This window comes from Lagopus muta, chromosome 5, assembly GCF_023343835.1.
Source record: "Lagopus muta isolate bLagMut1 chromosome 5, bLagMut1 primary, whole genome shotgun sequence".
NCBI lineage: Eukaryota > Metazoa > Chordata > Aves > Galliformes > Phasianidae > Lagopus > Lagopus muta.
Genome location: NC_064437.1, coordinates 23526853 through 23544435, shown reverse-complemented (window position 1 = coordinate 23544435; position 17583 = coordinate 23526853). Strand labels below are relative to the sequence as shown.

Here is a 17583-nt window from a genome sequence, read left to right as displayed (position 1 = left end):
AAGTTAATGTAATTATGATTTTCTACTGTAGCTGTGTGATTTGTCCATTGTCCCATCACTGCACATACTTTCGTCAGGAAGGATGGCTGTCATGGTGGGTTGATGTCAGCCTTCCATGAGAAATCTGTTAAGTTTAGCCTCATTGTTTCTCCTTTGCTTGACTAACATTTGAATGCTTTCATCATCTTAAATATCAATCACTGAAAATCCAAGGTAAGCATGCATTTCCTTTGGCAATTTTGGGATTTATTTGAGCATTATTTGCACATTTGCATTTTCACTGGATCTTCACGCACACCAGACAGCAAAGATCTCAAAGTCAGATGTCTAAAATGCTTGCCATGTCTGTGACAACCGTGCCCATTTGGGCTGTGAGTAGAGCCTCCAGCATCGGCAGGCTGCTCTAAAAACACCCGTGTGTCTGTATGGGCATGTTGAGACGTGACAGCATGATGATAAGACCACAGAATAACTGTCTTGGGAGTGGCTGTTTACAAAGACACTCCTCCAACTTAAAAGGAGGCAGAACTTGTTCTTGAAGAAACGTTTATTGAATTCTAATTACAACAGCAGCCCCTCTGTTATTGTGAAGCAACTGATTTTTTTTCATATTTCCAAAAATTTGCCTTCTGGCACAAATCAGTCAAAACAAGTTGAGTATCAGTTTGCTTTGCAGTGTCTCCTAAATTCATAGATTGTTTCAGCAGAAGTAGGGATACTGCAAGTTGAGCAAAGCGATCCAGCACTCAGCTGGGGCCCATGTTCCCTTCCCAGTTTCCTGGGGAAAGTGAAACAAAAAAATGGTAAAAATCTGTTGAAATGAGGAGTCTTTCTGTTGTTTTATTTTATGCTACTACGTTGATCTGCTTCCTGAGTATAGAGGGCACCAAATATTGCTTGCTTTGTCAAAATTAATGTAATGATTAGCTTAGTTTCTACTTTCTTTCTAAAACCTTGTAATTGGGAAAGAAATCAGTTTTCTGAGTTTGCCCACTGAGGGCTCTTGTTATGGAAACATTTTACTGTTTAAGATGTGGATCATTAAAGAACAAAGGCAAAATCATCTGCTCCAGAGCGACTGACGATAGCATGGAGATTATTCCAAATCTCCTTTTTCCATAATCTGCGGGGTGTTTTTTTTTTTTCCCTTGATTTTGTGAGTTTTTTGAATGTCCTACTAAAATATTTTAATTTTCAAGGAATATCTGTTTAGGAGAAGAATTTTAATCAGCTTGTTCTCATTTTCATTCCCAGCCCCTCATTGCATAGGTATTTTGCTACAGCCATATGTTTCTGATACTGTACATTTCAATAGTTTCCTGGATTATGCATTGCATTTTTTCCATTTATGAAAACCTTTCCAGTTCTGAAATACAGTTACCAGGAAAATGCTCATTTCACTGCGTAGCAGGAAAAACCATCTTGAGTTAGGAGTTGAGGGGATAGAGGCAGAAGGAAACTTAACAGTATTTGTCATTTTGATTTACTGCAGAAGTCAACAGTTCTCTGACAGGAATCAAATGTGACTTGGTAATGTATAGTAAATGGAGACTGTGACGATTGATTTCACAGTGAAGATAAATTCTCATGAAATGTACATAATTGTGCAGCTATGAAAAGCCAGCATTGTGAAATAATTAAATTCTTTTCTCGTTACTTTCTAATTAAAAGTTAAAAAAATATATAGCTTTTTTTTTAAAAAAGGAAACTCTTGGTGTGAAATAGAGTGTTGCTTAAGTAACAGGGTTGTGGGGGGGTTACAGTTACGCTTTTCAGCAAACTTAATGATTTATTCAAAGTTTTTGAGTGCGCGCACTTAATTTATAGAGGTCATTGAAGACCTTTGTAGATGGGCTTCTCTAGTTTACTTACCTTAGCAGCACTAAGAGCCAAGTACATCAGAGAAAGCGTCCTTTGACTCCTGGATCGTTTGGGGCAGTGTCTGTCTATGCAAATCTATGTGCAAGCAACTGAAGCGGGGTTGCAGGATCGAGCAGTGTGTGTCTCAGGCTCTCAAGAAAGAGACTGCTATTTTATGTTGACCATCCTTTTCTCTTTTCCTTCTATCTCCACAGCAAGCTGTTAGCAAGTCTTTTAGACTGGAAAAGAGATCAAGTGTATTCAAAGTATTTGAAAAGAGCCATTCTGTATATCAATACTAATGAATGCAGTTTTGCTGTCAAATGTAATGTGAAATCGAGCGCTTCTGCTCGCTCTTATGAAAAGCAGAGTGATAGTAAGTGTAATTGTGCTCTGAAAACAGTGATTATTAAAAAATGTTATGAAGAACTTGAGTTCTGGCTAGTCCTCACTATGCAGTGAGATACAACCATGGTGCTGCTTGTGAGTTCTGCCCAGTATTCCCAGAGGGATGGAGCTCAAGGATTGGAGCCAGCTTTTGATTCTCGTGAAAACACAAGGCAATATAAGGCTTTCCCTCTTGGTTTGAAGAGATGAAGTGCTAGCAAAGTTGTTGTGTAGACGTAGTACTGATTGACTTTATGAAGCAGAGCTAAGAATGGAGAAGATTTTGTCACTGAATGTGCTCATGTAGATTCACCGTCGCCATCAAAACTGATGGATGCGTGAGACTCTTGGGCAGAGTTCAAGAACAAACAAATTCTTCCCATCCTGGGAAATTTACTTTCCTTCTAGGATTTCAGTTCAAATCCTTTGCCCATTCTCGTGCATTGCTCATAAAAATTTACCAATTTGCATTTTTAAGTACGGAGGTTTGGGACAAGAACCATAGTTTTAACTGTGCCTCCCTTCAGGATCTGTAGTCACTTATCAGTCACCTTTCTATGGTTCTGTATAGCAGAGGGATGTGAGAAAATGAATTCAAAGCATTAAGCCATTGTTTTATTTATCTTCAGTAGAATAGTTTCCTGCGACTTAAATGCTCCTCAGTAATTGTGAAGCAGTGTGACAGAGCTAACAGCTCTGCATGAGAGCTGACCGTCTGGGGCGGTTTTATTGGAGAAGTAAATACTTAATCTGAGAAACAGATGAACGCAAAGGGGAGAGTCATCAAAAGAAAATGTGGAAGGGACACAACAGGGCTAGAAATAGAGCTGTTGTCTCCTGAGCACGCTCTTACAGTCAGGAGTTGTAGTGCCCAGGAAACGACGTTACCTTGTAGGACCCAAGGAAGAATGCGATGTTTGATAAGTGAAAGGTACAACACCTTTTATTTTGGGTGCCTGTTGTTGGCTAAGTTTTGCTCTAAAAAGGAATGGAGCATAATTCTTCTCTAAGACTCCAGATGCATTAGAACCTTAAGTACTGAATTCTTTCTTACAAGCAACAAGTGGTTAACTGCAATCCATATATAGGGGAAATTGGGAAACAGCCAAAATAAAGGCAACTAGTGAAAGGAGACCGGGTCAGAGGAGCTGTTGGATGGAAGCCAGGCTGAAGGAGAAAGCCTAAGATGAGATGTATGTTAGTTACTGTTTTTGAATTGCTAAGAAAACTAAGCCTCAGGAAGAACTGGACTGTAAACTATTCACAGCTCTCTCTGTTAGAAAAGGAAGAAATAAAATCTATTTAATTAAAAAATACATATCTAAATGTAACCCAGAAAAAAAAAAGCTGCTGGGATTTGTAAACAAACTGTAAGCTGCTGGTGAGTACAGTGTCTAAGAATGGGGAAAATATACAAACTCAAAGAATAGCTAGTCTTTGTGCCCCAACTACATTCCATTAATAATAATAATAATAATTCTGGAATATTTCATTGTTGCCTTTACTGACAAGAATTCTTTGCACAACATTTATATTGTAGAATGGGAGATAGGTGGTCTAAAACCGGCATTAAGGAGCAAAAAGGAACTCTCAGGGAAAGAAACTTGAATGGCAAACCCGTATCTTATATGTGAGTTACACTCCAAGAAAATTCCCTGAAGGATTGTGTAGGATCTTCTACCAGACAGACAGGTGCTGTAAGCACGGCCAAGTCATGGCTGGTAAACTGGACTCAGCTTGCAGGACAAGTTCTCCTTCCTTGCTCAGTGTGACCCAGAAAGTGCATCACTGCCACATCTGTGGAAGCAGAGGTACGTGGTGAGGCTCTGACAGCTGGGAGCTCCTTTTGTATCTGTGTGGCCCTCAAGGCAGGTTCCAAATCAGCCTTTCATCACCTATCACAACAGTAACTGAGCCTTCTTATCTATGGAGTTACGGAGTATTTCTGTGCCATTTACTTTTACCACACAGATGTTGCCCTTCATGGCTACATTTCTCTTCTGGTTTTCATATAGAAATTGAGACACTCGGTTGTTCAGGATTGGCTATATGCTAATCAGCATCTCTCAATTCATTTTCACCTTAAGTTCATTTGTGTCTGTATTTGGGTGTGTAAACTTGAAGACATCCCTATACTTCTGGGAGATCACTTATATGAGTTAATGGCAAAATCCTTAAGTGCTGTTATTTCTCGACATTGTCTCAGAGATTGTCTCTTTGGCTTTTCTGGATATTAAGAAAAATGTCTTCAGAGACATGTGTAATTAATTTTAATTAACGTTCACATTGTACTGATCTGAAATGGCATGCCTTGATAGAAAATGTTAGTCATTGCAGTTAACTCATAGCAGATGGTCAGTTTCTTTAAAATATATGATTTACAGAGCCTTTAGTAGAGCTTTCTTATAAGAAAAATCGTGCATATAGTCAAACCAGACGTTGTGGAATTGCAAGTGTTTAAAATGGCAAACTAAGAGTAGGTCAAAGAAGCAGAATATAGCCAGTGGAGCTGCAGATTGAATAAGCAAAGGATATCTGTGGAGTTTTATTCGAGGTTATCTTTGTTGTGCATGCGTGTTTGGTGTATCTGGATTCTGTTATTTTCTCCTTATTTTAAGTCACTAAGTATGAAGCTCATTTTCAATCAAAGATACCTCAGAATTCATTCTTTTGCATTTATTGTGAAATAAAATTGGGACAGTTTGCATTTGGTTCCAGATTTTGTGTTGATTTTAAATTTTGCTTGCATCCTCCTAAAAAGATGAGAAATTCACCAACAGTCATTTCAGGTGTTTCAAATCCCTGTAAAGGAGGACAGTCCTTGACCTGTCAGCCTATGAGTAGTTCCACTTGCTTCAGTGTCACTGTTTAAGTAATGTGTGCTTTGTGTTCTTTGCAGGATTAGAGATAAATTGTCCTATAGGCACAATCCTAAAATTTCAGTAATATTCTCATTCTCTAATTCCTGTTCTGTCTCCTACTATAAATCAATAGGGAGGTTTAGGGGGAAGAACAAATGCTTTTGCATTTAATCTTGGTTTATATTTTCTCGCTCTCTCTCTCAAAAAAAAAAAAAAAGAAAGAAAAAGCAAAAAAACCCAACACCTGCACATACAGTACAGCTTTGTCTACTGAAATGTTCCAGATCCAACTCAGTCTGAAAGCTGTCTGTGCATACAGTTAGTGTGTGGATATGCATTTATTTATATGCATGCATATCAACAGGATTTGTAATGTGTATAGACTGGTTACCTTTAACATCTTTCCAAGCTTGTTGGAGATAAATATTTAACCTTATCTTGGTGTTAAGGAGTTGCAAGAACTGCTACATGTCTTGAGATATAGCACTTGTTCCGATAGCAAGCAGTGTCGGTGCGCAGCTGCTGTGGAACTCTTGGTATTGCCTCCACTACAGCAGGTATCCAGAAAGTTCTTTGTGATTTTCAGCCCTCTATTATTCCACTGTTGGGCCTGGTTCCTATAGCTCTGCTATTGCATAGGCAATGGAACCCTCCCTGAGCAGTGCTGACAAGCCTAGGCTAGGACTGGTGGGACAGGAATCTCAGTAACTCGCCACTGGACTCACTTTCCAGCCTTCCTGCCACTACTCTGTTTCCTATGGAATGCTTTCAGATCTCTTAATCCATTACTGCCTTTTCTTGCTAGGACTCTTCTGCAGTGGGAGGAGCTAAAGGGGTTAAGGCCACCGTGCAGCCTTACTTGGAGCACTGCGTTTGGTTTGGGCACCTTTAGTCCAATTGGCTGCTCATCACCAGAAGCAGTGCTTTGATTTGTCTGCAATGCACATCCTGAGGTATATGTATTTGGAGTGTGACAAAACCTGCAGATAATAAATTGTAATCTTTTATATTTTTCCCTCTTGGGATCTATTTTCAAGTACTACGCAGGATATTTAGTTATGAACTCTGCAGAAGGAAGCAGTATAGTTAGATGTGGTACATGCATGCAGCTTTGCACACAGCTCCCTTGTTTGAGTGCTCAAACTTAAAAAATGTTAAATGTCCAAGGGAAATGTGGCATGCAAATTTTACTGCTAGGCATATTCACATTTATTGTATTGCATCTGTTTGTTTCTACAGTCCCTTAAAGTTGCCTGAATATCAACAAAACTTGTATTTTTGAGAGTTCCTTTTTTCTTCTTGGTATCCTGTATTATATCACTCTTTAAAGTATGTAGCTGCTATGGAGATGACAATGAGAGCATGATCTCATTGTATTCCATATGGAACAAGTAGGTAAGGATTGAGTAGTAACTGTTTCTGTGCCATTATCTTTAGCAATTTTTAAAAGTAGAAGAGAGAACAAAACAGAAAATTTGAATTGTTTTCAAGAATGTTTTTACAGCTTTCCATGAGATGCCAGTGGATTCCTAATGAGTAAAACATGTTAATGGTATGGGTTTTGTTGGTAAGATTCTGCTAGTAAAAGGACAAGCTCTCTTCAGGAGTTGCTTTGGCTTTTTTTTTTCCTTTGAAATGCTCCTGTGCCTGTCAGCCTTTCTGGAAGAGAAAGACAAAGAAGTCTTAGGGCAAGGAGGCTGTTTTGGGAGGCACTGTCCATTTACCCGCACTGAGGCAAGCTTTGTGTGCCCTTTAGCTCCTCATTTACTCTGTGAAGCAGAAACCTGTGTTCTTCTGTACTGGTCATGGAGCACTCAGATATTGCAGTGAGAGGCCTCAGAGGGCTAAGAGGCACCCAGAATCTTGCTCATCAGGTGTCCCTATGCCTAGGAAGGCTCTTCATATGATGACAGGGAGTGCAGGACTGCCAGCTCCCATCTGTTCAAAGCACTCAGCTAAAATTCCCTCTCACACAGCTATGCTTGCTGTAGCAAGTCACAAAATGCCAAGAAGTTTAATATATGTCATGACAATCCTGAAAAAATGTTTTCATAAGCTGGTGTCATGTTGTTTTGCTCTTGCAGATAAGTATTTTTGGAACTTCCCTATCACTATATTTTACAGTCTTTATGTATTCTATTGTTATTTTTAGTCTTCTGAGGCTATCCTGTTACCATTTTAGCTTCCCTTTCTCTTCATTTTCCTTCCTTTTCCTTATAGCTGCTTAGTTATCTCAGCCAAAAAACTTATCTCAGTAGACGTTTCTCCTAACAATAAATTAAGACACTTTTTCTTTAGTGATTTCGTATTGATCTTTTTTTGTTTGTTTTCATTCAGTCTTTTATTCTGTAAATCTTGACTCAGAGTTCCACAGATCAGTTAAGATTCAAGTGTTTTATCATCACTTCAAGGTAACGGAATCTGAATAGGTTGTCCAGGCCATTCTTTGCATTAAGGCAGAAAAAGTGCATTTGGAGCCAAAGAAGTAAATGGTTTGATTTCAAATTTCTAATCAATAAAAGATAAGTAGAGCTTTCAATCATTCCTTCTGCCAGTGGCTGTGTCCAAGCTGTGGGATGTGACCTGTTAGTGCCTCTCTGCCTCTTTGTGCACTGTCTGGTTGTCCTAGGAGGGAAATGCAGGCATGCTGCCCTGCCTGGCAGAGGTGCCTGAGGCTGTCCTTGGTTTGAGTCAGCAGTACATCTTCAGGTGTATTCCAGAAGCATGAAGGTGAAATCCCACCAGCTCCTGAATGCTACAGAAATCTGTCCGGGCAGTGATGATAATAATAATCTCCAAGTTCTATAAGGTGTTCACTCTTTTTTTCCTCAAAATATGTGGCAGGAATCACGTCTTTTGTTGCATAACGGAGCTATAAGAACCCCTTGTCTCTTTGAAGCTCTCTTTGAAGCTTGAATAATCTCTCTGAGTCCTCCTTGCTGCCCTTCGCTCCCCCCTCTGCATAGCTTGCTAAGGAAAGAAAACAGTCTGGTTGCAATGGAAGATCGATTCCTGTGCAGCTTTTAAGATCTGGCAAAATGTGGTTTCATAACCTTTGTCTGCAAAGCTTGTGGCCTTTCCTAAAAAGACTGTTGGCTGACAAATTTATAGCAAATCTGGTCGGTATATAGACTATGAATTCGGAAACTAATGGCTAAACCGTAAGGGGAAAATCTGCTCTATTTATTGGAGAATTTACAAGTACCACCTTCCTACATATAATGTATTTTTCCTTCTTTCTCTTTTCTTCCATTATGTGATTCCCTATTCCTAATGCTTGTATTTATCTAGTTCCATTAGTTACCTGCAGTAGGTATTATTTAAACACATCCTAGTTTTCGTATGATTGTGACAGACTTTAGAGGAATTCTTAAAAAATTCTAATTGTCATTGTATTTTTTTCCCATTTTACTGACAGTGTCTGAAAGTCAAAAGGACCTAGCATGGGAAAAAGTTGCATCCTTAGTTATTCTGATATTTATTAGTTACAGCAGCAATCAGCTTCAAAATACAGCTTTGTTGGAATGTCTTCTGTGTTTGTCCTCTGTATCACAACAGTTTTACTTTTCCTAAATGTGCCTCATTTTGGAAACAAAAGCTGGAAAATTGATTTGAAGCAGTTTCACAGTGCTTTCAGATAATTGTTATTTCCAGAGCTGTGTTGTAGCATTGTAAGATATTTTTAAGTACTCCATGTAATTATTAAACAAGCACCTGTCTCATAAACGCCATTGTCCGAAACAACTACCAAGTTATTTCTGATCCCAAAGGATTTTTTGTTTAAAATGCTGTGTGCGTGATACAAAGAAGTAAAATTCTGGTTTTACAGTGTGCTGCTCTCTGTCCTAGGAATGTTTACAAGGATTACCGTTTCCTTGAACTAGCCTGTGACTCCCAAGAAGAGGTGGATAGCTGGAAGGCATCTCTGCTACGAGCCGGTGTCTATCCTGATAAATCCTCAGTAAGTTCTACAGCTCACTCGGTTTCAGTAGCTGCTCTTTTTGAGTCAGAAAACCAATTGCATCATTTGGGAGAACAGAACATCTGCAGATAGCTCAAGAAATTGTAGCCTTTTCATTGGCCTCTGAGGAAGTAATTGGTTAATATTCATAATGAAATACTTTACAGTTAATTTGTGTGTCATCAATTTAAAAAAAAAAAAAAAAAAAAAAAGAAAGTTCCAAAATGTCATTCATTGGAGCAGTTTAGTAAAAACATTCAGCAAAGTGAGGTTTTCTGTGCTTCATTGCTTCTATGACTATCTTCTAAAGAAAATAAGCTTATTCCTGCAAGCTCTGCATTACAGAACTGACAGAAGCATTTGAGGCAATCACGTGTATTTATTTTACTGAATCATTGCATGTTTTTGTGCATGGAACACATGCTAAACCTTTCCAAACACAGTTTTACTGTGCTAATCATGTGAAGCAAATTGAACAGGAAACAGCAAGAAAAACAGCCTCTAAATTAAACAGAAAAGACAAAAAAAGGAAAATGCTGGGAAATGGAATATGCCCAACTACCATTTTGTACTTTTTGGACATTGTCATTTTGTGTTTTGTCATTTACATAAGTCTGGGACGAGGGAGTTGGCTCAGCTCCTGAAGTCCAGCTCCCTCAAATGCCTGCGTAGCTGAGGCCCTGGTGAGGCACTGGAGCATCAGAGGCCTGCAGCATCAGAACAAAACCTTGGCACTGAGCAGTGAGGCTGCTTTAAGACCATTCAGATTATGGCTACTCTGTTTTACATTTAAGGTTTCAATTTTAAAAGGCCTTTATTACCTATGACAAACCTACAGTAACCACAACTTTTTCTCAGTAGTGTCAGAGCTTCCATGGGATTCAATCAGTATTGGGGTTTTCTTCTTTTTTTGTTTTGTCCTGTGCTCTGTGCTTGACTAGTTTCAATTGACAAATTCTTCAGTATTTCAATATTCACTAAATTCTTTCAGTATTCACTAAAGACTCTCTAATGCATAGCTCATCTTTCTAGTGTAATTTTCACATGGATACCTTCAGAGGAGAATCTATTCTGAGAAATGATGCTTTGACTTTGGTGGAATTTGTTCCTATTCCTGCTTGTTTTCCATGACAAGGGCAGGTCCCTTGAGCCCCGGGTCTTGTGATGTCTTCCATTTTCATCGTCTTCCTCATACTTCCCTTATTTTTGTGATACCTGTACATCTTCCTCTATAATCCTCTCTGCATCTCTTCCTGCTGCTATTTACATGCACAGGAAACGCTCCCTGTACTCTGTGTAAACACTGTCGAGGCTACCAGCAAAAGCCAAATCAGAATACTTGAACTGTGGGATTCTCCAGTTATTGTAGAAATGACCAGTGATTATAATAACAGTGTTGGTTTTTTTTTAATAGGTCAGACAGAAATTCAGCAGGAGACCTACCAAATATCTGGCACTCGTTTTTAAATATTCTTAATGACTTTCCAGTAGGGTGCCTGTCCCTGTAAATTAGCTCTTATCTAGGACTACCAGAAGTCATGTTACAAGGATTAGTTATAAGAGGTTATCTAAGAAATTCCTACTTTCAAAATACTGCATCGTTTTGATTTTTTGCTCAGGTTATGGTGTCAAACCAGCCAATTGAATTTGCCATGTTTGCCGTATTCTTCATATACCTGATCCTTTATTGATAAAAAAGGCACACTGGCTGGATTTCTAAACTTATGTTCTGTCTCTTTGTTTTTCCTATCTCCCTAAAAATATTTTATATTCAAAATAGGTTTTCTGAAGAACCCTTTTTTTTTTAAAGTTTGTCTGTTGAAGGAATCTCAGAAACAAGATTGAAAGTCATCTTTAAAAGACAAAGTTAGGAAGCAGTCAAAACTCAGTTGTTGTCTGGGCTGGAATCACCTTTACATCACAAAAAAAGAGTGAATATTGTTGTTCCAAACCCTCCAGTTTGAAATTCATGCTGTAGCTCATCAAACTGTGCAGGAAGGATCCTTCATGCTACTCTAATCTTGCAGAGTATTTTCCTCTTCCTACAACTACGACTGTAGGTACAAATGTTTAATGAAAGCCTGCAGTTAAAGTTCTGTATTTTGTAAAGCAAAAGCTACAGCACTCAGGGCACATTGGGAACTTCGACAGAACTTTCATTATAATCATATGCACACTCCTCAGTTCTGCACCTTTGCCTGGCAACATAAAATAGTTTTTGAGATGCCCACCAGTCTTTTACTCTTCTTCAAAGATTGAGAGACCTCATTTTCATGCAAGAAATGCTGTTAGGAAATGGCAGCAAGTTGTGTTTGCTTCAGTCTTTCTTAACAGCTTCGCAGTCCCGCAGTTAAAAATGCAAAGAGGTACCCCAGCCCCTTCACAGGATGACCTTCTCATTCTTTTTCATGTGCAAGTTGCAGCTGGTAACTTTGAATATCCAAGACTTTGGCACCAGAAGTAGAAAAATTGCTGCTTAGAAATGAAAAATAGATTAATAGTGCTGTAAACCTGGAGTGCTGCAGTGGTGAGGCTGGCCTGCTTTCTGTAACTGCCAGAGGAGCGTGCACAGCCTGGAATCTGAAGTTAAGCTGTGTGCTTTCATTAACAGCTCTGCTGCTCGCATACGGGAATGCTGATATAAAGCCCAACGCATTGGCCCCTACTTGGTTTACTTCTGCAATGAAAGGAATAGTAGGAATTTGTCACTGAATTAAAGAGATTTGCTTCAAGTTCTCACCAGGAGCAAATCTCTCAACTAAGAATATTTGTTTTTCTGTTGTTTTTCTAGTAGTACTACTTAAAATTGAATGATGGCAGTGGTAATGGGGCTTGGTACTTACCACTACTGCTATGAAGTACTACTTTAATACCCTAAGCAAAGTCTAAGGTTGTTGACATTTTATTTTTGTGCCTAAACAAAACTCATTAAGCCATCTAACACCCCGTTCCTCCATTTTCTTGCTTCCTTTTGCCTGCGTTCTCCATCCCTCAGTGTGTGCTGATGTACATTCATGTATTCATTCACTTGTTAGCTATCTTTAACCACCCTTCAGAGTTTTTCTTTGAGCCCCTGAATTCTTTTGGACTTTTCCAGGTCACCTCCCTCCCTAGAGATTTGCATTTCTCAGGACGTGAGCTTTGACAGCCACCCAGATAGCAATGAATCAGTGTTTTTAGTATTCCAACCCATATGCAAGGCAGCTTGCTTGATATAAATCACACTGTGGCCAATTCACTTTGAAACAGGATATCCATTTACCAGCTGACTTTACTGCTGGGTTTCTGTATTGAGGCATCCAAACCTCCTTTTCTAAAAAATGGCTACAACTTTGTGACTAACCTTTCCAGACTGTATTTCTCAACTCGGCTGGTGTTTATTTTGGCCAGCTTCCCACTGGATAATATACACTGTTCATGCCAGCTCATGGCAAAACTTGTAATTAAAAGAAAAGAAAAGAAAGCACAGATGTTCATCGTAAGCTGTTCAGCACACTTTACCTGGCTGGCACCAACCATCCATTCCCTTTCCCCTTTCCCTAATGCCATCTCCTCCTTACTTTCATTACTAGTCTAAACGTACAATATTTGCTTTTTAAAAGCATTGGATCGTGAAACTTTCCATTCATTGGCATGTTGCAGGGAGTGGCTGTCGTGAAAGGGTAAGCAGACATATTTAGTGGTTGCTTTGCGTACTGGAAGCTCAGTATTGCCGATGCACGAAAATCCCTCTGGCTTTGGTCCCATCCCTAGATCATTTTGAGCCTCGTTTCCCTCACCCTCGTTTTAGTGTCCACCGACTTCCCTGGAGCTGCTCCTAATTTACACTGGAGGAAGCAAAAGTAGAATCTGAAAGTTTGCGTAGAGAGGAAATTTTGAAAAGCAGTGTGAATTTACAGCTTCGCTGACCATTTCAGATCCTTCGTGAATGTCCTGTGCTCCTCAGGAAGCTGTCTGACTAAAGGATTCTGTGAATGTACTTTGAGTCAGTTCATTTGGTTTGAGCTACTTCCAGAACTGCACAAGTTAGACTGAATGTATGTAAAATGTATGTATCTAATATTTCTTTTTTCCTCTTCCCTCCCTGCTGCATCCTGCAAAGGGGAACAACAGAGTAAGTTCTTTGTGCTTTTACAAAATCCTTTTGTATCCTGACTCAAGGGTTTTGTCATAAAAATCACTTTTATCTTCTATTTCACACAATTGTTGCCTGCATACTCCTACGAGGAAACTCCTAGCTTCTTTCTAAGAGGGAATGTAGGTACAAAAATGTCTTCTATGAAACTATGAACAGATCTTTGTATTTTAATTTTGCAGAAGGTGATATGTTAAATGATGCCGAGTGTTGTTTTTTAAGGCAGTTCAGTGAGAATGATACTATAAAACAGTATTGGGTCCGAAGATTATGAAGGTATAGTAATAAAGACCTTCTGAGGAAAGGTTGCTACAGTCTGATGAAACTCATTACAGCTGGATTTTTTGACCATACATCAAAGCTTGTATTAATGGGCAGTTATAAAAACCCGGCACTAAAGTCTTAAATAACAGATTTGCTGGCGTTGTTGGCTAAGCTGAACTAGATCAGTGTAGTGGCTTTGAAGGTGCCTTAAAATGGATGGAGGAGGGTGGGGTCAACATTTGACTTGGCTTCTAGACCCTTGATGTGTTCCAGCTGGACAGCAGCAGAAGGGTGTGGGGTGTAGAGAGGGAGAACTGAAATATGCATGGTAGGTTTTTAAAACTGAGCAGCACATAAAAAGATAGTTTTGCTGATGCTGATCTGATAAACTAATAATTAAGTAGTTCCCAGGGTTTGCACTTTTTCTGCCATTTTTACTTAAGAATGAAAATTTCACATCTCACACTTTGGAACAAGATGCAAAGAGATTTTGTCATGCTACAGAAAGAATTTACACGGCTTTTGCATTTTTTTTCTTTCCTGTTTTGACACATTAACCCTTAGGAGGATGTATCTGGAGCATCAAAGGATGCTTCATAGCAAATGTTGAAACTATCCCCTGAAATATTGCTTGTAGTATCTCACTGTGAGCTTCTAACATTTCTTGGCTATTTGGGAAAGACCCAGGTGCACTTAAAATTGTCTGAAGATGTGGGAATTTGTCTGCTTTTAATTTTGATATTTTTATCACTTTTTGTCTGCTGCTGTCTCCATAGTAACTGGGCTCAGAAGCACCAAAAATGTTGTGTTTTATTGGCTTGCTTGTTGGGTGGTGAAGGGTTAAGAATTGATGGCATAGAGAGAGGGACTGTATGCAGGAGTTGGTGTGAAATGTAAATGTTAACTGTGTACACTGAAATATCAAGGTAATGTTTATAATGTTGCTTTACGATATGCTGACTTAAGGCTTTGCTGCTATGCTGGGTACTGAGCTGATCTCCTGATGAGAGGAGTTAGACTGTAGATGCTCTGTCAAGTGAGATGGGGCACCAGAGATCTGTTGGCGCTGCCAGAAACAGGGGTCAGGATGCATGTGGACAAGCACTGTTCTCCAGTGACCGGAGCTGTGGGGCACCTCCAGGGAGAGAGGACCAGTAGTAGTGTCTGACGTGGAGTTCAGTTGCTAGCAAAAGATAGGATAGATTTAAGCAGGTATAGGAGAAACCTGTGAGATTTGAGGCTTGTTGGATCTGTTAGCTTTCCTTATGCTGTGAGCAATGGGTGATTTTTGCTGTACGTTCACAGAAATTCCCCCATTGGCCCTGGGATGTCAGCCAGAAGGTAATTCCAAAACAAATCTCCATGACAGCCATCCTCATCTTTCTCTTGGAACCCAGATCCTGGTGAGGATCATTGAATCCTCATCAGTGTCCCCTCCCTTCTTTCACATGAGTTGCTCATGCTCAGGGAGCTGGAGCTAGATGATCTTAAAGGTCCCTTGCAGCCCAAGCCATTCTATGATTCTATGATTTTAGGAGGTTATGAATCCCAGTTAGGCAGGCAGAACTAACTGCAGCTGCCTGTAGTGGCTCAAAGCCCGCAGGCATCTTGAGACTTCTGTACCTAGTTGTATGGAAAATGAAGTGGGTGCACCTGAGAGGCAGTAAGAGCGTCTGAGATGTGGCTGGGAGAAAGGAGGGGCTGCAGACTGTAGATCCCGGGGTTTTCAAACCTGCAGAATCCTTCCTTACTGTCCTGGTAAGGATTTACTTGGGTACCTAGCAAGGCTTTAAAATTCCTATTATTATTACCTGCTAGGGCTTTCACACTGTCTCATGTCATGTGGAAAGATTCCGTAACCGCCCACACAACCTGAATGGGTACTGCCCTTAGCTTTGCCTCTTAAATTTGCAAAGTGAAAATAAACATTGGAGTAATGAGGTCCTAAGAAAAAGCAGGGGGAGGGAAAAGAGGAGGGTTTATGGTCATCAGTGGACTACTAATCATTGTTATTTTTACTTTTTATTGTTGCACAATCATTACTGTAAGTGAGATTTCTCACATGGTTAAAAATAAATATATCTTCAAAGCTTTGTTGGATAAGATCTGTAAAAGGGGTCGTTTAGAATGAGGTAATGGAGACCTACCTCATTCAGCAAGCACATGTTGGCAAGCCACGTCTTACTAAAGTTAAAACTGAACTCTGCTCTGCAGTCCTGTGCAGAAGCAGGATGAGAGGAGCGTTGTGCCAAGCTGCACAGAGTGCTGGGAAGCTGCTTGTAGCTTCGGTCCAGATGCTGAAGACACTGACTCAGTGTCTTAATCCATCTTTGTGAATTCGCTTCCTCCCCCGTGCATTTTCATCACTCTTGTTGTTTAAAAACAAAAGCAAAAAACACCAGCCCTCCATATCCTGCTGTTTGAAAATAACAACAGCAACAAAGCCTACAATATTCTCACATAGGCAGTTTTCTGTACGTGCCCAACATTGTTAGGTTAGAAGATTTACTAGGTGCTGTGTCCTACTGAAATTCTCATCCCAAACCCCATAGGCTGAGCTAGCAAAAATAAAACACACACACACAAAATTTGCATCTTGGTTAGTGGCATTGTCTCAGTGTGGATAACACTGAGCATACGAGCATTCACCGAATACAAAGTCACTTAGTAGAATTTAGTTTGAATTTTCTCCTGAGAAAAACAGAATTTCCTTTGAAAAGAAAAGGAAAATAATCTCGCTGCCAGGTCAGTTTGCATGTTATTGCTTAAAATACTTCTTGGTGACATATTAATTGCTTAGTTTCAAGTCTCTTTTTTTGGGAGGGGGAGGGGAAAAGGGATGGGAGTAGTTATACCGAACCCAGATTCCAGATCAGCTACTTCATTAAGAAGACCAGATGTCCTACTCCCTCTCGAGACAGCCCTGGAAAGTGGGAACTTAGAGTGAGTGAAGTCAGGGTACTCATCCTACCTAAGTGTATGACAACAGCTCTCTCAGTTCATCTATTTCATGCCTGGCTATTGACATTTCTACGCAGGTACTGCGCCAGAAGCCACGTGCATCTTTGCACAGGGCTGTGATGCTTGTTTTACCAAATCCAGCTGTGTTTCTGAAGTGTCTGCACTTACCTGCAAATCACGCTCTGACTCTGGCCATGGTAATGTTCCCAGCCAGGCTCAAACTGAGAGTCGGTGCCTCTGCTCCCAGACTGCTGAGGGTGGTGTTCGAGTTAAGGTCCTAAGCTAAAAAAAGTAAGGACTCGCTTGTGTTTGTTGTGTAGCAGCAGGCTGAACAGCAACTTGTGCTGATGTGTCAGAGGGAAAGCAGCGTAGATGGAAATGAAAACTGTGCATTTACTGTTTTGTTTTTGTTGGCTTGTTTTTTTTTAACTTAAAAAAACAACACCCAGACAACTATATTCTAGGAAAGGAAGGCACTGAATTCTAGGAAAAGAAGAATCCACTTCAGTTATGACTAAAATTGGCTCCAGGCCAAGGAGGTTTAAAAATAACTTTCAAATGAAAGAAGTGTTATAATACTTTTTAAAGCGGGAAAAATGCCATAATTTTATAGACGGTGCTTCAGTCATTGCTTCAAACAGATGAATTGAGTTTTACAATGAAGTGACGGCGTGACGGAGCAGAGCAGTGCGTGCATGCGCGTCCCCACAGGGTCAGCAGCAGTCCAAAGCAGAGGGAGGAAAGGAAATGGCTGTTTGTCAGTGCCTTCCGTGCTGCCTTACGCTTTCATGAATGCGAAAACACCCCTCCATAAAGATCATCCTTCTAAGTATTTACTACTTCAAACCAAACCTAGAGGCACTCCTGTTCCCTGAAACACAGAGCAGCCCTCTTTTATATTCTCTAAGAGTAAAATAATTGTTGGCACAAGAGAGTTAAAAACGTACAAGGGAGAGAGAGATCCAGAGCATTGCATCAGTTGCACTGACTGTAACAAGATGCAGCCTTGCGAACTGAAGGATTTCAGAACCAGTCCCAGCAAACTGGTAACTGCCTGTGTCAGGGGTCAGCCGTTCAATAGCTGTCACAGTTTTACATTTCTGCTATTAAACAAACCTGCTGACATTAAGCAAGCTCCAGGAAATTTAGAATGG

General features: G+C 40.0%; 1 protein-coding gene across 8 annotated transcripts in view; it reads left to right on the top strand.

The window, feature by feature from the left end:
• Nucleotides 1-17583, top strand: part of DNM3 (dynamin 3) — a 166702-nt gene that overhangs the window by 103952 nt on the left and 45167 nt on the right. For all 8 annotated transcript variants that reach the window (XR_007376979.1, XR_007376978.1, XM_048944525.1 and 5 more), the window contains one exon: nucleotides 8958-9069. Coding sequence is in view for 6 of the 8 variants with exons in the window: in XM_048944525.1 (XP_048800482.1) it covers nucleotides 8958-9069 (112 nt within the window). In the remaining 2 variants the exon portion in view is untranslated. The remainder of the gene's footprint in view (nucleotides 1-8957; nucleotides 9070-17583) is intronic.